This window comes from Argiope bruennichi, chromosome 1 (genome assembly GCF_947563725.1).
Source record: "Argiope bruennichi chromosome 1, qqArgBrue1.1, whole genome shotgun sequence".
Taxonomy (NCBI): domain Eukaryota; kingdom Metazoa; phylum Arthropoda; class Arachnida; order Araneae; family Araneidae; genus Argiope; species Argiope bruennichi.
Window position 1 is genome coordinate 53,401,534 of NC_079151.1, and position 21,144 is coordinate 53,422,677.

At 29.8% G+C, this 21,144-nt stretch overlaps 1 protein-coding gene across 1 annotated transcript in view; it reads right to left on the minus strand.

The window, feature by feature from the left end:
• LOC129981253 (nose resistant to fluoxetine protein 6-like) overlaps positions 1–5,812 on the minus strand; it is a 45,615-nt gene extending 39,803 nt beyond the window's left edge. The window contains exon 1 of the mRNA XM_056092022.1: positions 5,662–5,812. Within this exon, the coding sequence (XP_055947997.1) occupies positions 5,662–5,668 (7 nt within the window). The 5' untranslated portion in view covers positions 5,669–5,812. The remainder of the gene's footprint in view (positions 1–5,661) is intronic.
• Positions 5,813–21,144: the final 15,332 nt, after the last annotated feature.

A 21,144-nucleotide genomic window follows, 5' to 3' on the forward strand; every position in this document is an offset into this window, starting at 1 on the left:
TATGAAGTCGTTTCATCGCGTGATTCGCCATAATTAAGATATTGTTGAATTCTACGCAATAATCATAAATGTAATATTTTTATTACAATAGAATAGCCCTATGAAACTTAACAAATCTTCTATCAGATGAACAATAATTTCCATCTGAAAATAAATTGTCTTCCTTTTAATAAACAACGATAATTTTATTAGCTTACAATGTCTTTACGATATTCGCACCTTATATATTAGCGATTTTTTTAAAAAAAATGGATTAAACAACGTATTTCATTGATCATAAAAATTAAGATCTCGATTCATTTCTTCGGGAGAATTAATTGCAGAGGCTGAGATACGAATTGATTTGAAAAATAAGGGAAATGCTGCAATATTTAAATAAAAACAATAGAATATTTATAATTAGAAAAAATCGTGCTCCTTCAGGAGAAATTCTGAATAGAGTCGATTATCCTTCCGAAATTTCTGTGAATAAAAACAGAAGAAAGGTCTTTCTCGCTGCTAACAAACTGAGCTTCACTCGGGTCTCCAGTAGGTTGGTTTTTATCTTGTGGAGTTTACATCAAACAAAATCAATTCTCTCTGAAAGTACTGCAAAGTTCTGAACGAAATTTGATACGCATACATAAAAGGGCCTGGTGGATCGAATTTCTAAAAACTCTCAGTTTTCGTAACGGAAAGCTTTCGAGTTAGTAGTTTATTAACTGTATTAATAAACTCGGATTGTTAATATTTAGCTAGAACAAACCACGACACAATTACAAATACAAAATTAGATTTTGCAACGAATTTTTTTTTTATTGTTTGTTTGTTTGTTTTTCCAACTAAGTTGAATTTTTCAAAAGTAAATTGGATATTGATCTAACATTTTTATGTTCCTTCCATGTTATTTCCTCTTTCTTTCTGTTACTTCCTTCTTCTATGTTAACGCATTTATGTGGAATTCCAAAAATTTCACTTAATTTTTTTAAGCGATTAATCCCTCGTATGCGGTTAATAGTATCTGATAATCAAATTTGTTTTTAGATGGTTTTTCCCAACCGACTGAAACAAAAAATTGACACGAAACTACACTTCACATGTCACAAAACTGACAAAACATTCACTGAAGTCACAAAATCACATACAAATATAAATCCGTTATATTTAAATCATTGGGTCTTTTGAGTAATCGCGTTTTCATGTTTCTAAAAATGCGGACTGACGGTCAATCCCTTGTTGGATTTGTCTCAAAATTTATAGGTGTCTAGACTATACATGTGAATGCTGTGCATCGAATTTTATATGTCTAGTTCTCTTCGTTTTGTAATTATTGTGTTAAATTTTATTCGAGAAACTGGACCAACAGACTTTTCCTGGAAAGATTTTGCATAACATATATGATATAAATATTTTGGTATTTCATAAGTTTAGACCAAAGTGTTTTTTAGCTATCTTAGCCACAGACAGACAGACAGACAGACATTTTTCAAAAATGCATTTTTTGAACTCATGGAGGTTTAAAACGTGAAGTTTCGTCAAAATATCGTGTTCATATTTTTTGACGATTACTATACTTTCTCTATACTGCGTGTACGAGAAAGTAAAAAATATTGTGTAATCTTTCATGGATATTCTTACATACGCTAGTATTAGCCCAAATTATTTCAGAAAAGTCAAAATTTCAGAAAATTTTTTTAATTAACTTACTGTTAATTTATTTGATTTAAATTCATTGTGTTAAAAACATCGATGTTTCCAATAAGATAAATTCCCGTTTCCTATAAGTTAATAATATTCCTATAAAATTCCATTTCTGTAAAAAGAATTTTTTTAGAACGATCAACAAGAATCAACTGAAAAACATTTATATCAGTAAATAATAAACATTTTTTTTAAATATACCATAATATCAAAAAATAAAAAGTACTTTCGATTTCCCTTTATTTCCTAGAAACAAAAATTTCAATTTGGATAATGTTATGACTTTTTAATCAGGCTAATGATTGGAACATGTCATTATCATCTAAAAGTAATTAATGATGATTAAAAGTTAATGATTAATGCTATCTAAGAGGATAATGGCCTTCTGGAATTTCCTCGAAAGGAGCTCCTCACTTTTGAAGTGTATGATATATGATCCAAGAATATATCGATGAAAAAAGGAAAACTCATCGAATTGCAATAAGGAAGAATTGGTAATAAACCTTGTTTTAAAGGTCACCCTCGTAATTGTAACAATTCCTTATACTAATGCATCTTCCTTTTATAATATATATTGCACATAATATATTGTAAAGTTTTGCACAGTTTTTTCCACTCCAGAGAATGGCATTTTAAAATTAGAATTCCATTATCTTTAGACTTTTGTGCTTTCAGCAGCATATTACCAATTATTATAAAACACTTTACTTGAATTATAATTGAAGTAAAATAAAAAAATTCTAATCATTGTCCTTGTCAAAATTGTCTGAATTTTATTAACAAAATTAGTCTTAATTTTTATTTGCAAAAACAAGTAAACTAAATAGGAATAAGGAAAAAGAAACTTATGCGTATAAACTTAGCATATACATATTTACTGAATTAAAAAAATATAGTTTACTTTCCAACGAATTTCTTTAAAAAATAAGAAGAAATGATACATTAATAAGCATGAATTTAAACATAAACAAATATGAGTTTCCGTTTTTTGAGAAAAGGGCAGCTGGATACGAAAAAAAGTAAATAAACTTCCAAAATGCTCCCTTAGGGGAATGTGCATTTGCGATCTGATACATTTTTGTAATGAACACGTAATATATAAAAAAAATTTTAAGTCAATTCCTTCTTAGGTCAACAAAGAGAAATTTTATTTTAGTTACTTTTTATTAAATGATTACAATTAATATAAATATATGATGCGAATATGACAGAATCACAACATTAAGTGGCAAAAGAGAAAGCGAATTTCCTCACAATTGTCCATTTTCCTTTCTAAGGTGTGTTTCAAATTTTTAGGGACATCATATAAAAACATAAAATTGGAATAATTTTTACCTAATATCTGTAAAAACTTCTTTGAAAAACATAAAAAATTAAATATAATAAAATAATCAAAAATAATTAAATAAATATCAATGCTAATAAAAGAAGAAAATAGAAAAAAATGCCAAATTTGTGTTTCAAATTTTTAGGGACAGCTAGATGAGATGGTATACAAATTCAAGTTAAATCTTTATTATTGCTCATTTTCATTTACTACCAGTTGTTTTAATAACTTAAAAAGCTTATATTGAAAACGTCCACGTTAGTACTTAATTTTTTGCCGAAGAAATATGGCTACAGGTAAATGGTTATCAGATCTTGAAAAAGGTCAAATAAAAGCTCATTACAACGAAAAAAAGTCTTTGAGAAATATTGCAGTCCTCATAAAACGTTTAAAACGTGTTGTGGAAAATTATATGAAGCAGTTAAATGGGAAATCAACTGCCATTCAAAAGCGAGGACCTAAGCCAAAGCTCGATTCACGTACCCGCAGGAGAATTATTCAGAAATGTGTAAATGGAAAATCATCAGTACGAAAAGTAACAAAAGAATTGAAACTGGGATGTTCTTACACTACTGTTTGGAGGTCAATCAAGAAAAATAAAAACATGAAATATGCGAAAAAGGCTTGCAAACCACCACTTGCCAAACAACACAAATTACAACGTTTATCCTGGGCAAAGGAACACATGCATTTCAAAGATGAGTGGATAGAAGTCATGTTCAGCGACGAGAAGAAGCTTAATCCAGATGGGCCAGACGGTTGGAGATATTACTGGCATAATCTAAGAAAAGAACCAGAGATTTTCTCCAAAAGGCAAATGGGCGGTGGATCTGTTATGATTTGGGGAGCTTTTAACTTCAATGGTACATGCGAACTGGCATTTGTGAATAAAAGAATGGATTCTGATCGATACCAAGAAATGTTACAAACACATTTACTTAATACAAGACCTGAAATATGTGGTCCAAATTGGACTTTTCAACAGGATAATGCATCTATCCACAGCTCAAAATCAACAAAAAAGTGGTTTAGAGATAACAATGTGAAAGTTATGGATTGGCCAGCCAGAAGCCCCGATCTAAACCCCATTGAAAATCTATGGGGTCTTTTGGCAAGAACAGTTTATGAAGGAGGGCGCCAATTTCATTCGAAAATGCAGCTTCAACAAGCAATAATGGTATTCTCTGGATCCAACGCTTCTTCAGAACCTAATATATTCCATGCCAAACAGAATATATGATGTCATCAGAAAAAATGGTGCTAATATTGAACGGTAAAAAAGTTTAATTTGAAGTTTTGAAGCTTTTAATTCCACTGTCCCTAAAAATTTGAAACACAAAATTTGTGCTACTCTTTTTTTTAGTAATTTCAAAGTTGAAATTTATTTGTTTAATCTTTATTTGTTTAATCTAAATTATCTTAGAATATTTATTTTTGTTATTTATCTAACTTATTTCAGAAATAAATGTCAAATATTTATTATTTACGATTTTATTTTCATTTTTACTGGTGCCCCTAAAAAATTGAAACGCACCTTATATATAGTGTTGGACTATTATTTTTGTTTGTTACTATTTTTTCACTATATTGCAGAAAGTTCTTTATAAATAATTGTCATCCATTTTTTTAAGTTAGAACAAATTCTTTCTCTCTCACACACATACACTCGCTCATTTATTCACATGTTTCATTTTATATTTTGTTCCCTCCTTGACTCAGACTAGAACCCAGAATGAAAAAAGAATCTGAAAAAGAAATTTTTTTACAGCGATCTACACGCTTCGCCACTGACGGTATTTATTCCTAAATTTATATCCTGCTAAATATCTTATATAAGAGAAATTTTTTTCTCCCGTATAAAACTAAAATTAATTAATTAAATTTTATTAATGAATTAATATTTGACAAAAAAACTGTATTAATATCAAGTGCCATCCACTACAAGTTTTAAAAAATGTATTTGAACTTGAGTGGATGAATAAAAAGTATTTTATTAACGATTAAAAATGTGAACATATATATGGGGAGAGTGTGAACTAATAGTAGGAAGTGAAAAATGCTCCATAAAACTACTTTTAGCAACAGCTTACGATGAGAAGGGAAAAAGATCTGCAATTAAGTGAAATGGTTATTTAAAATTCCCCAAATAATCTTTTAAATAAAATGAGTTAGAAAATCCATGCGTTTTCTGAATTGTGGTATAATCGAGACAGCAATATCTCAACGCTTAAAATTCAATTATCCAAATAGCAGGCGAAAACCTAATAAGCAAAATGAAAGGAAGGAAGAGAGGCTTCATTTTGCTTATTACCTTTTCAAATTCTCAAAAGGAAGGTTTTGTAAAGGTAATAAGCGAAATGTATGTAATGTATAAAGAATCGAAATTTGTTTTAGTAGAATCGATCCGAAAATAAATCAGCGCAATTTAAAGGTAGTGAAATATACATTGCTAGAATGTGCTCTGCTGTTAAATTGAATTCAATAGCTATAAATGGCTAAAACATTCACTGGCAAATAGAGAAATCTCCATTTGATGCAATAAAGAAATAAAATTCCGTACTTAACGAAAAATGACAAAAGTAGTATATTAGTAATAAAATAATATAACTATTTCATTATAATAACTTAACAAGAATAAAAATGGTGCTTCATACCATCCATTTCAATTTTTTCTTGCAGTTGAAATTGTATAATTCTTCATGGAAAAGGATCTATACACACATTGCGTTTATCAGATAGATTCTTGGCTTTATTTTTCTACGCGGACAGATGTTAACTATAATCATCAGCTATAATCATCATAATAAACAAAAATCATCGTTCCTTTACAAATTGTAAGATCCGCCTCAGAGACCAATTAATGAAAATCATTAATACGATCATTAAAATCATTTTGAAATCATGGATGGAAATCATTAACATTTTCCTAATCGTTAAGTGTAATTTTCCTTGATGAGTGATTCGTAGAAGCTAAGGAGACAGTCCCCGTGGTATTGTTTTATCATGTGGATTTATAATACTACAATAAAGCGTGTTTTCTATTATCAAATATCTATAGATTTTCTATATTTCGCCTTTTCTATCTCATCCCGAATCAGTTACGTAGGGCAGAGCTGTAGGATAATTTAAAACTCTGAAGTCCTCTCCTAATTTTCATTGATACATTCAAACTATATATCAAAACAAATGATAGCCGTGGGTTTATATATATATATATATATATATATATATATATATATATATATATATATATATATATATTGAAAAACTGGATAATTTCAAACACTGGAGCACGCATAAAATTTCAATAATATCAATTCGATATGTCTTGTCAGAAGTATGAATACTGTTCATTTCATAATATTGAATGCCTTATCTATACTTATATAAAGCTCAATGTGTGTGTGTTGGCGCTCCACAGGCCAGGCCATTTGACCTACAGCTGCCAAGTTTGGTACATGTATACCTTAGAGGTCGGGAATGTGCACCTGAGTTCCCTGTTTTTTGAATTTTTAATTAGAATTTTAATTATTAGCTAAAAACTACTTTCCCGCCAAAAAATCTTCCATTTTCCCCACCGCCAAATGAGTAAGGCTTCAATTTTTCCTTCAACAGTGATGAGACTAGGGTTAACATTTTTCGGCCGATTATTTCAAACGATTCTGTTTATTTTCTTAATGTTTTATGTATTTAAAATTAAACATTGTTAATTAATCGATCTTTCAGATTCATTCTGAAGTACTTTTGAATTAAAATAACACAGAATAAAGGAAATTAAAAGTGTCTAATCTGTATAGCGTTACCCCAACTGGCGTAGAAAAATTCACACATTTGCTTTACCGTAACTGGTGTTGAAAATTCACGCATGCGCATTGTGTTCTGATTGTTGACATGACAACCATTATCAACGGATGATTTAAATTATTTTTAGGTTAGTGCATGCTTTTGTAATTAAATTGTATTTATGTTAGTTATATATTTTCTGTATATGCTTATAGTTTTAAGTACATCGTTTTTTTAAGTAGTTTTTTTAAACCTGTTTTCGACCGATTATTTTAAACGATTCATTTTATTTTCTTAGTGTTTGATGCATTTAAAATGAAACATTGTTAATTAATCTATCTGTTCATTATGAATCTGAGAAAAAATTTTGACAAATTCTTGAGATATTACATAAATTAAGAAAGATATTCTTTAGCGGCCATAAAGTTTAAACGCTCAGTGACTCTGTTATCAGTAATCATATTATAAAAAAATGCTTTGTTTCAGTAAAAAATATTATTATATTAATTGCAGATTAATCCTTTCCACTTTAATTTAAAGCATAAATTCTACGGGAGTTAACACAAAATTAAAGAGATACATATTACGTTATGATTGAAGGCCTTTATAATATTATGAGTGAATTATATGACAATCAAAATTTGAATTTTTAAAATATTTTGATGAAGAAGCTATTAAAGTAGGAATGGCATAAAATATTTAATTATTAAAATTTTAACGAGCATTGAGATGGCGAACCGGCTGGACGCCAAAGGCGGCCTAGTATATAATATAATCCCATATTATGAAGTAGTGATAAATAAGGTATGATATTTCAAGGAATGGGAGCGTTGCTCTACACGTTCGCTCAAAATTCGTCTTTCTACAACTGCCGATATTATTGTCGATTTAATTGGGATGCCTGCATTACAAGGATTTGGTTTTCGAACCATGCCACAAGTTTTCAGACAGAAGTGCATGATGAAGAAAGATGGCCATTGAATATTCTGAAAGATGGATGACGGGCAGAAATGCTCAATTTTTTCAGATTCTCTATCAGTCTTACGAACTATGCAATCATGTCACATTTTTAATAGGGAAATATGGTTCATAAAAGAAAAGATAAAAGAATATAAATTTAATTGGGTTAAGGAGCTAATTGAAATATATGGTAATGAAAGGTTGGATCATTGCAAAGTTGACAGCACAAAAAGAAAGTATTGTTATAATTGCCCCCAAAATCAAACGGTGTCTTAAAATGGGAATTCAGAGAAGAAATTAAGCTATAGTGGTTTGTCAGATTGTATATGTCCCGAAAAAATCCCCAAATGGAGATTTTTTCTGTTTGTGGATGATTGTTTGCTTCAGTTTGATTTTAATTATTTATTTTGATTTGAATGTATATCAACATTATGGATAAAGAAGACCCCACTGAAAGGAAAAAAATGCTTCTGATATTATATATTTACATTTAAAATATAGTATAAATAATATTTTTGAAATTTTTTCAGCATTCTGCCAGTATGTATGAGATTTTTTACTGCAATTTTCGTAGGCTAATTTGTGAGAATCAGACCTGAAATACTGTTAACATGATTACAGCCCGTCCAAACAGACGAGCACGCACGCCATCCACTGCAATATAAATAGAAGCTCAATATAATTTAGTAGAACATGGTAAACTTTGTGTTAGATTAATGGGAAGAACTATGAGACTAAATCGAGAACTATGACATATTAAAAACTAAGGAAGGAAAAATTACAAGACTCATTACTTCCGTTAGTTTTCATTTTTTTAAAAGAACCGAAAAATTGACAGAAATCAAAAATATCAGATAAATAATTTGTAATAATATCTTTTCGGTCAAACAATTTCTGCTTCTTCCAATTTTTATGAGCTCTGAATAATTCATTTTTATGAGCTCTGATATTTATTTAAAAACATGATTTTTGACATTCAGCTTACTAAATTTGAAGCCCTCATAATAATTTTTATAATTTTCATTGTATAACAGTTTAAACGTTATTATTTTTTTTTTTAATATTGCTCATGAAGTTTATTTTTTGAACAAAAATCTATTTTAAAATCGATACCGAAATGGAGTTTGCTGTTTTAAGCCTTTCGAACAAGAGATTTTTACTGCTTCTTTTTTATTGTTTCCCTTTCTTATTAATTACTAGCCGCCTTTGGCGACCAGTCAGTTTGCCAATCTTAATGCTCGTTAAAATTTTAATAGTTAAATATTTTATGTAATTCCTACTTTAATAGCTTTTTTTATCAAAATATTTTAAAACTTCAAATTTTGTTAGTTATATAATTTACTCATAATATTATGAAGGTCTTCAGTCATAACGTAATATGTAACTTTCTAATTTTTTTGTTAGCTCCCGTAAAATTTATACTTTAAATTAAAATGGAAATGATTAATCGGCAATTAATATAATACAAAGCATACAACTAACCTGAAAATGATTTAAATCAAATCCGAATCCGTTTAAAACAGTTGTCAACAATCAGAACACAATGCGCATGCGAGAATTTCCAACGCCAGTTGGTAACACAAATGCATTAAATCCAGTTATTCAATTTTTCTATGCCAGTTGGGGTAACGCTATGCAGATTAGAAATTTTTAATTTCCTTCATTCTGTTTTATTTTAATTCAAAAGTACTTCAGAATGAATCTGAAAGATCGATTCATTAACAATGTTTAATTTTAAATGCTTCAAACATTAAGAAAATAAACAGAATCGTTTGAAATGATCGGTCGAAAAATGTTAAGCCTAACCTTATTAACGCGGGGAAAAAAATTAAAGCCTTACTCATTTGGCGATGGGGAAATGGAGATTTTTTTGGCGGGAAAGTAAGTTTTTAATTAATAATTAAAATTCTAATTAAAAATTCAAAAAAGGGGCCTCAGGTGCACATTCCTGACTTCCAAGGTGTACATGTTCCAAATTTGGTAGCTGTAGGTGAAACGGTCTGGCCTGTAGAGCGCCTACACACACACACACATTGTGCTTTATATAAGTATAGATAAAGCTGATATTTAATAATAAGCAGAACTCAGTACACTTTTAGCCGCAAAGAAAATTGAGTGCTGCTAATGTATCTGATTCTCTCTAATATTAACAAGCTAGATTAAGCATTACTCAGATATTTGCGAACGAAATTACTCCCCTTTTTAGAGAACTTAGTATTCTCAAACATGAAATTCAGTACTCAGTGCTGAAAATAGATATTTCTATTGAGAAAAAAAAAACACCTGAAAAATTCTGAAGGGCTTAGGTTAGTAAAATAATCATTACCAATGAGATTCCGCACTAAAAAATAATGATATAAGATTATAAAAAAATAGTAAGTGTAATAAGGAAATTTTTACCGCTTCCTTTTTTACATTGTACTTTTTTACAGAAACTGTAATATTGCTGTAAAAACTGTAACCGAGTATACAAAAACAGTGTATTTTTCTGTAAACATAAGAGGCGAAACAGATAATAGAGGCGAATTAGAACAGTAATGGAAGCGAATAGAATTCGATAAGAGGCGAAAACAGAAACATAATTACATCAACCGTAAGATATTTTTTCCATCCTTGATATTCTTGATATTGTGAAATGGCATCAGTAGGTAATAATGACAACACATTAGAGTTTTTTTTACCTAAATTATCATAGCTTTTCCGTCTAAGTAAATTCAGCTACAAGTTGTCTCGAAAATAAAGATTTATTAATAATCTTTCCTGTAAGTGATCCAATCCAGGGCGACAATTTTACCTTATTCAGAAAAGGGATTCCATCCAGATAGAAAATATATGAGACATTCTAAAACAAAATAATAATGTAGGCAAATAAAATAAAAATTTCAGAAGGTATTCGTATAGAAATGGAAGTAAAAATCAGCTCAGTGTTTGTTTGTTTTTTGTTGTTCATAATTATCTGAAAATAGTTATTTACGGCTTGTAATCAAAGTAATCAAACATATGACAAATTTAAATTTTTTTTCACTGTTTGAGTGTTTCAATGAAAAATGCTATAAAACAAAAATAATAACTGATTAAATCTTTTACCTATTAAGTGAATATTCATTAAAATAACCAAATCACATTGTAACTATTATTTCGTTATTTTTACTACAAATATAAATTACGTAAAGGTTATTGCATTTGGATTATTTGAATTCGGAAAAACACTAAATATTATAGTACTCCATAAATTTATTTCCCCTTTTTACTTTCTAGTACTCGTAGTATAGAGAAAGTATAGTAATCGTCAAAAAATCCGAACTCGAGAGTTTGACGATTCTCCACGTTTTAGATCTACATGTGTTTGAAATTCACATTTTCGGAAAATGTCCGCCTGTCTATGACTAAGATAACTCAAAAACGTTTCAGACTAGATGGTTGAAATTTGGTATGCGGTCTTTACACCAAATTTGCAGATTTCTAGCACATTTTGCGTAAATTCTGCTCAAAGGAAGTCCGTTTGTCCGACTGTTCGAATATAAAATAACACGATAACTTCAAAAAGAAGAGAACTTGATATATAAGATTCGATACACAGATTTAACATCCGTAGTGTGAACACCAGTCAATATTTGATCCAAACCCAGCAAAGGGTTAACTGTCTGTTGGTCTGTACTTTCAGAAACATGCAAATGCAATAATTCAAAAACTGAATGACTTCAATATATCAAATTCGATATATGATTTTATGCATTTTTACGTCAAATTTTTGTTTTGATCGGTTGAGAAAACCATGTCTAATGCACACATTCGATTTTTAGATACTATTAACACATGACAGGAATTAATCATCAAAACATTGGCCAAGAATAATACGATAAATTCAGTAAAAATGCTTAATTGACACCGAAAGTTCATTTTTCGCAACTATCGTACGCCAGTGCCATGCAAGGATGTTCTCTGGTATGACAAGTTTATTTGAAATTATGCGGAAAGTTTTGGGGGGACCACTTTCTCTGATTTTATACTAAATGAATCCACAATATTTGCCATTTAAAGTTGATTTATTCCTTTATATATAAATCTTCCTGCTCTGTCATTTTTTTTTCCATCTCAGAAAGACACATTATTCCATTTTTTTTCTAAAACTGTGGAGTTTACTTGTAAAATATTCCTCGAGGTACATTTTTATTTTGTTTACGGATTAAAACTATTTACCATGGAAGAATTATTTAATGTCCATAACAAGTAATAACAGGATGAATCAAAATCTGAGAAGTACAGAGGATGCAATAGAACATTCCAATTAAACTTTTATAGCTTTTCTATTACAGCGAACATAACATGCGATTTGCATTGTCATGATAAAAAAAATGATGCCTCTTTGGTTCGCCAATTATAGCCGTTTTTTTTTTACTATGGAGACTTTTAATTTATTAAAATGATTAATGTATTGGCAGAATTGGTGGTTTCACCTTGAGGAATGAGCTCGTTGTAGATTTCCCACTTTTCCAGACCATCAGATGGGCTAGTGTGCTTTTTTCTGGGGGAAGCGAATGTTTGACAACAATATTGTCCTTAGACCAAGAGCGGTTTCTGTCTCCAATAACAAACTACTTTCATGTGGCAGAAATGTGATTCACATGACAGATCTCCGTCAATAGTTGCAGAACCAAAGCTTGACATTGTCCTAGTCATGTTCGTGGCATCTGCTATATCGCACGTACTGTGCCACGGATTATCCTTGGGCCAATGGCGGTTTCGGTGCACATTTTGTGCAAAATGAAAGTCCCGTTTCCAATGACAAACCTCTTTCATGGTGCTGGAGAAGCAAATTTCTCATCTATCCTTTGTATTATTATTCTTTTGAAGCAATGAAATATAGCAAGCGGAAGAAGCTTTCTCCTGCTACCCATTTTAAACACTGTAAAAACTTGTGATCTCCTAAAACTTTCTCGCATACTCTCTAAAAAAGGTGTTATAGAGAACGCCTTGGCCACTAGCGTATAATAGTTACGAAATATTCAACTTCGGCGTGAATTCAGCTTTTTCCTGAATTCATCATGCGATTCTTGGCAACTTATTTGGTGTTTAACTCCTGGTATGCGGTTAATAGTATCTGAAAATTGAATTTGTGTTTTGGATGCATTTTTTTCCAACCGATTGAAACAAAAATTTGCCACAAAACTACACTTGTAGTCGCAAAGTCACATATCAAATTTGATATATTTAAGTCATTGCGTCTTTGAGTTACCGAGCTTAAATGTTTCTAAAAGTACAGACCAACAAACAATCAACGCTTAGTTGGATTTGGCTTAAAATTTAATAAGTGTCTAAAATATAGATATTTATTCTGTGTATCGAATTTTATCTATTTAGCTCTCTTTGTTTTGTAGTTATCGTGTTATATACGTATATTCGAATAGCCGGACAGACAGACTTCCTCTGAGAGGATCTTGTTCAAAATTGACAGAAATATACAAATTTAAAATAAAAACTCTATACCAAATTTCGTCCGTCTAGCTCCAAGCGTTGTTGAATTATCTTTGTCACAGACAGACTGACATTTTTCAGAAATGGGCTTTTCGAACTCAGGGTGGTCTAAAACGTGAAGATCGTCAAAATCTGTCTGACGATTACTGCACTTTTTTCTATACTAAGTATACGAGAACGTAAAAAAGTTTCTCCAACAATGTCATGCCAATAAAACGTACTTTAAATGTGCTCTGAGATGATTGAAATCGATTCTGTGAAAGGCTAATAGATAATCATGCATGTTTACGCAAACATAATAATTCCTAGCATGGTGCAAAAGGAACACATGGAACACTCTAATATACAATATACATTTTCAAATGAAAAACTGTTTTATTTTTTATTTATATTCTTATATAAATATATGAACAAATCTTAAAATATTTTAAGGTCCAATAACTGAAAATATTAATATTATTATTAAAATATTACGTACATTTTTAATACAGTTTTTTCTAACAGAAATTCTCAAGATTCTACATGTGATAACTTCCTTTAATTAGGCGCACAGCACTTTGTAAGGAGACACTATAAAAAACAAATTAGGTTGTCATTTTCCTGATGATCACATGAGCAATATTCTTCCGCCCTTAATCGTATCATAATAAAGTCGTTATGATAACACGAAATTATCAAATCATTACTAATGAGAACTAGAAATAAAATTAACGAGTATTAAAACACCTTTTTTATACTATAGTGTCATTTTCGAAGAAGCAAAAGATTTTGGCAGTAATTAATGGATGATTGAGAAGAGAAAAGCATTTGCCAATATGGTTAATATATGAGAAGGCGAAGGGTTTTTCAATATTATGTGCACCGTTACATGAAATAGAGGACCGTCAGGGCTAAAGATGAAATATATATATAGTTAAAAAATACCTCACAGTGCATACTCATATTGTTGATAAGGTAAGTAAACGAATTAGAAATTATCGATCTAGTGCTTGTATCAGATTGAGGTAGTATTTCGTGATTGAAAACGAATAAGGTAAGGATCTGTTCAGTACTTTGCTACCAACGCCCATTCTAGGGTTGCTCCTTTTTTTGTAACTGCGCGGGTCATGACCCTCCAGAACTGTTTAGAACTCGGAAGGCGATGCTTACCGTTGGTAGCGGGGTGACTCCATGCCCCTTCTCATAAAAATAAACCGCATTTTATTGAAGCATTGTTTCATCACTTATAGCTACACCGCAATTCCTTAGTTTATTTTAATTAGTTACACCGCATTATTTAGTTCATCTCCCAATCTCATTTGTGGAACCATCAACGAACTCCACAATAGGATCCATAAGCAATTACTGTTTCGATCGAATCTAAAAACTCAAACAGACAATAAAAGTAAGAAATATTTTGAAAACGAAACGAAATACTTTCGGAATCGCACCTAGAAATTATTTCTTATTCAAACTAAAACCAAAAATGGAACAGGAAAACTTGAAATTGAACAGGAAACTTGATTTTAATTACTTTTATATATATATGTGTAATATTATTTGTTGTGAAGCATGATGCAGTTTGAAGACAGTGAAGATACTTTTAATTTTTGTGACGTCGTTTTATTTCATTTTGAAGAAGCAAGCATATGTACAAGCGATGAGCACACAGAACGACACAGAAAAGGAATGAAAAAAGCTCTTGGACATTTTATCCCTGGTCTTATATAACCTATGATTTTGATAGGGAAAATATTTCTTTACGGTTCTAATGTATTATAAGATTTCGATAGGGATTTTCATTACACGGGTTGACAAGGTAGGGGAAACACAGGGAGATTTTAAAAAAGAATTTGCTTGATCAGCGGTATGTTATCTCTTCACGCGTAGTGTGGGAAAGTTAGATTTTAGCTGATTCAACAATTTAACAAAGCTTCTCTTGAATTAATTAAGTAGAGACAGTGGAATTGGATCACGAAATAAGAGAATATTTTAGAATGAAGTTACTATGGGCTAAATTAAGATGAAGTGACTATGAAAATTTATTAAAGTGAAATTAGAGTTAAAATATCATTACATATATATATATATATACATAATATTGGAAGAGTATAGTAATCATCAAAAAATTCGAACTCCTGATTTTGACAAATGAGTTTGTCCCCATGAGTTCAAAAGTAAATTTTTGGAACATATCCATCTGTTTGTCCATAACAAAGATGAATTAAAAACGCTTTGAGCTAGACGGTTGAAATTTGGTATATGCTCTGGACACCAAATTTGCAGATATCTACAAAAATTTTGAGTCATTAATTAGTAGTAAAATTTTGAGGAAGTTCATTTGTCTTGCTCTTAGAATACAAGTTAACACAATAACTACAAGCCATATAGATAATATTCGGTACACAGATTTAACATCTACAGATTAGAAACCTGCCAAATCTTGAGCCAAATCCAACAAAGGGTTGATTGCTTGTTAGCTTGAAATATGCAAATGCGATGATTCCAAAATGCAATGATAAATACATCAAATTTGGTATGAGATTTTGTGACTAAAAGTGCAGTTTTCAATCAAATCTTTGTTTCAATCGGTCGAGAAAAACGTTTCTAAAGCACGAATTCGATTATCGGGTACTATTAAGAGCATGCCAGGGACTAGTCGTCAAAAAACTGGCCAAAGATACGACAGACTCAATAAAAATGCTAAACTCAAGCCAAAAGTTAACGATTGTATGCCAATGCCATGCAAGACGTTCTCAGATATGTCAAGTTTATTAAAGAGTATGCGAAAAAGTTTTAGGGAAAACACTCGAGCTGGTTTGTATCCGATATTTTTACATACTTGATATAAAATATCAAGTGAATACAGTATCAACCAATCTTACTTTTACTTAAACATACTTCGTAATGAGCAATACCCTTAATTTAGATATCATTTTAGAAGATAGTGACAGTATATCAAAGAAGTTATGCAGCTTTTCTGTATAAGTGCAGAATTATAATGCAGGTTGCCACTCTGTAAAAATTATTTCGATGATTAAGTTTTCTTGGAACCAACAAATGATCGAATTCTTAAAGATATTTTTTTAATTATTGAGAAAAGAAATTCATAAAGATATAAATTCCAAACGGAAACAATAATACACGCAAATAAAATTGAAAATTTAAGAGATTTTCCATGAAAATGGAAAATAAATTAGCTCAAGCTTAGGGTGTTTTGTTGTTATTGTTCACATTTATTTGATGAGTAATAATGTATCCCAATATTTAATAAAAATAATCTAAAAATAAAAAATTTTGATTTGTTATTAGCTAAGTTTCAGTGAAAACATTATATTAAAAAAAACTGATAAATTTACCCCAGTTAATTTTACAATTTTCTAGGTTTTGTTTGCAATAAGAATTATCTTAATCTGAGCTTTTGTCAACGTAATAGCAACACATTGATTAGAGCTGATTTTTTTCCATACATGCGTACAATGTTCATGTAGATTAAATTTTATTTTTATTTCATGCGAAATAAATTATTAAAAAATATTATTCAATTTTTTTTAATTCAGAAGCTTAATTTATAAGCTAAAAGACTGATATCATTGAAAAGATAATTTTTTGAACTTTAAGATGACTTAAAAATCTTTTTTGCATTATAATATTTTCAGCAGTTATCTCGGAAAAGCGTCAAAATTTCATTTAATTTTAAATTAATTTGAATTCTAATTCAAATTTTTAAAAAATCGCTCCAGGGTGTGCATTTTTATCCTTCAAATTATGAATGTGCCAAGTTTGGAAATTCTAGGTCAAAGGGTCTGACTGTAGAGCGCAACACACACATACACACAAACACAAGATCATATTCCTTTTTATTATAAATAAAAATAAAGATTAAGATATTTTTTTCTTATTTTATGCAACTTGAATTACTCATAACAATAACAATAACAACATCACAATTTTATAAATATTTTTCTTAGTTGATGATAGCCTGAAAAACGGTATTAGTCAAAAAAAGATAGAAAAATTATAAAACGAAAATTAGAATTTAAAAAAAAGACCATGTAAACAATAATGTGTATAAGTCCTAACAGTCTAACTGAAGGCTTCGTTTAGAGAAAATTTATGAAAAAGTGTCTTTTTGTTAGCACGAGGAGACACGAAGTTTCAGGGAGTAATATGCAATAAAATTGAATATGCTTATGTCAGGACTTGATTTCGTTGCCTCTAAAAAAGAAGGAACAAAATTATAAAACCAAAATCTTCTATAAATAACGATATTGTTTTCTTTTCCTAGATCAGCAGATATTTCATAAAGTGTTTGTTTCAACAGATGCGATCGATCATAGATAATGTAATGCTTGAAAATCATAACTTTATATTTCAATAATAATCTTGAAAACTTTGAATCGCAATGCCAAAAATCTCCATGAACATTTCTTATAATATTTTTTTTAACTAAATTTAACTGCTTATCATTTTATACCACCATATATTTACTTTAAAATGCAAATTCGTTTAATTTAAAAAATGAAGAATTTACAAATAACTAAATACTTTAAATGATACTAGTTACAACGTGTTCAGCCTAACAATAGCTGTAAAAATAATTCGTATAGAACATATTTGTTCTATTTTCATGTTTAAAAATGAAATAATCATTAGAATGGACAGCTGGCTTCATATTTTAATTGCCCTAACTTATTATAAATATAACGAATTCATCTGAAGCCGCATTATTCTGTGGAACACGGACGTCGAAAATAAATATTTGCTTGGGGGTTTAAGATTTGGGTAGAATTCCTCTTTGAAACCAAGGTTTCAGTGAATCTCAATACCCGCATTTTCTTGTTCTCTGCCATACTTGTTCATATTTCTAATGCTAATCAAAAGAGTTGACAAAAAAAAAATGTTTTAGAAAATCTAAAACTTGAACATTTTGCTGAATCAAAATGAGAAATAAAACTTTTAATTACAGTGAACTCCTAGTCTGCTCATTTACTGAAAATTTTAATTCGCGTGTTCTTCGTACGGGCGTGTATTAACACAAAATGCCCAAAAACATTGTTATGATATCTTTATGACATTGGCCAGCATTGAAAATATCGGAAAACATTGTGGAAACATCATGCAATACCTTGTCCTAATAGCGTACTGCTTAAAAGGTTTTCTAAAATATAAAGCCTTACTATTCTGAAAATATAGTGCATTCGAATAATTGATAATTTTTTATAGACGTATAAATGGATAGTGCTGGATATTTCTAGTTGGAAATGTAAGTATTTGAATATTTAATTATAATAAGGTAAAAATAAAAAGCAAAAAAAAAAAAAAAAAAAAAAAAAAAAAAACCCTTTTTTTTTTTTTTTGGAGCAAGTGCGATAAGCACTTATAAAATGTTAAAATAAATTCAAATGCAATATGGATATCATGATAGTACATGAAATTCTAATATTTTTAAAACGCAATAATTTATTCAAGACAATGTTTGGTCAGGAACCCAAACCAGTACCTCCAAGTATATCCCAAACGCAGTAAAAAAGTACATTTCCATAAAAAAAAAAATTGCAGATTAAGTTTTCATCGGGAAAAAAAGAAAAATCTAAATCCAAATTGAAATTATTATAACAGTAACTTAATTTCTTGATTAAGATTTTAACTGCCAAACATCCTTACAAATCGCCAAAGAGAGTCAAAACGAACAATTATGGCGATCATTCCATATAATGAAGCTACCATTTTAAATAAAAATGAAAGTTATATCTAAATTGATATTTCCACGTTATTTGCTAGCCATAATATTAGAATAACATCGCTGCAAAGAGTATCAATCTCTTCAAATAGAGTGTTGGGATTTTGAAAATTCCCACTGGCGATTTGGCGAAGCATTTTACCTGATATATGTCTAGAGATGCCTAATCCACGATTTTTTGAATAACAAATAATTTTGCTATTATTATTTATAAATATTTGTTCTAAATATCTTTTATTTCAATCATATTATTAATTAAAATTATTAATTAGTATTAAATGTAAAATTTATTAATTGTAATTAATACTTAATTTAGTATTTTAAGTAACGTGTGATTGAATTAATTTATTTATTTAAGCTTACTTTTTAATTTTGATTTTTTTTAAAAAAAATATTTATTTAATTTATCTGTTGGAGTAAATCATTTTCTGAAAAGTAAAATTAAAAAAAATAATAATAATTTCTTTGAAATCTTTACTTTAGTTCTATATTCTGCCAAAAGATGGCGCCTGTTGAGTAAACCATCAGAAAGTCGTCACAAGCAATTAGAAATTATCTTTATGGGATATCCCATTGTCAAATGTGAATATCGGAAAGTCAAGCGGAGCGGTGACTTCACACTTATGAACACTTTCCTGTGATAGCTCCACTTTCAGTGATATCATTCAATGATATGACAATTCCAAGAATAACCGGTCCGTTCACTTTTCAACCCATTCACAGTATTCTGTTTTTTTCCTTTATTCTCATAAAGAGAGAATAGTGAATTCTTGTTTCAGAGCTTCCATTGGACAGATCGTATCGATTGTTACTTTCTATCGTGATCCAAGACATGTAATCGAAATATCACCAGTAAGATCGTATCTAGGATTTGATTCACACCCCTCTTTGAAAAGTATTGATCACTGGTATTTGTGACTTTTTCATATTGCTTACGTAATAACCACTCTTAAAATATTCGTTATCCCTATTTGCAGCAGCTACACCTTAGAAAAGTCTGTGCGTAAGAAATCGACCAATCAGAGCACGTCGGTATCCTTTGCCATAAAGTTAGTCTGTATAATTTGCGAACTCGCGTTATTAGGTGGCCAATATCATAAAATCACAAATACCAGTGATCAATACTTTTCAAAGAGGGGTGTGATTCAAATCCTTGATATGATCTTACTGGTGATATTTCGATTACAGGTTTTGGATCACGATAGAAAGTAACAATCCATACGATCTATCCAATGAAAGCTCTCGAACAAAACAGAAAAGGAGAAATCTGTGAATGGGTTGAAAAGTGAACGGATCGGTTATTCTTGGAATTATCGAATCATTGAATTGCATATCACTGAAATTTATCGGTCGGTGACTTCACTAGAAAGTAACAATCGATACGATCTGTCCAATGGAAGCTCTCGAACAAAACAGGAAAGGAGAAATCTGTGAATGGGTTGAAAAGTGAATGGATGGGTTATTCTTCGAATTATCGTTTCACTGAATTGCATATCACTGAAATTTATCGGTCGGTGACTTCACTGGAAAGTGTGCCGCTCCACTTCATGAGAGTGATCTTGACTTTCCGATATTTGCATTTGATAATGCGAATATCAGAAATCCATACAAATCATTTTTAACCCTTATCGTGGCAAGATTGCTTTTCAGAAGAAAAGCAAAAAAAAAAAAAAATATATATATAGGTAGCTTTTTTACGCTATAAAAAACATCAAAAAATAAATTTAAAAAATCGTGTTATAAAAATCGTTTAAAAAAACAAAGTTAAAATTATTTTACAGTGGTAGTATATTTTTATAAAGTTGTATGTATGGTAAACTATACAAATGTTATAATAACAACTATACAAATGTTTTTTTATAATTGCTTGTGACACGACTTTGCATATATTCTGTTTACTGCTGGCGCCATCTGTTGTTATAATATAGAACTAAAGTGAACATTTTAAAGAAATGACATATATATTTAATTCAAATTTTTCAGAAAATGGTTTACTCCAATAAAGAAATAAATAGTTTTGAAAAAAAATAAAATTTAAGAAGTAAGATGAAATGGCTCAATTAATTTAACCACATGTTACTTAAATTAGTAAATTAAGTATTAATTACAATTAACAAAGTTTATATTTAATACTAAGTAATAATTTTTAATTAATAATATGATTGAAATAACAGATATTTGGATCAAATATGTAAAA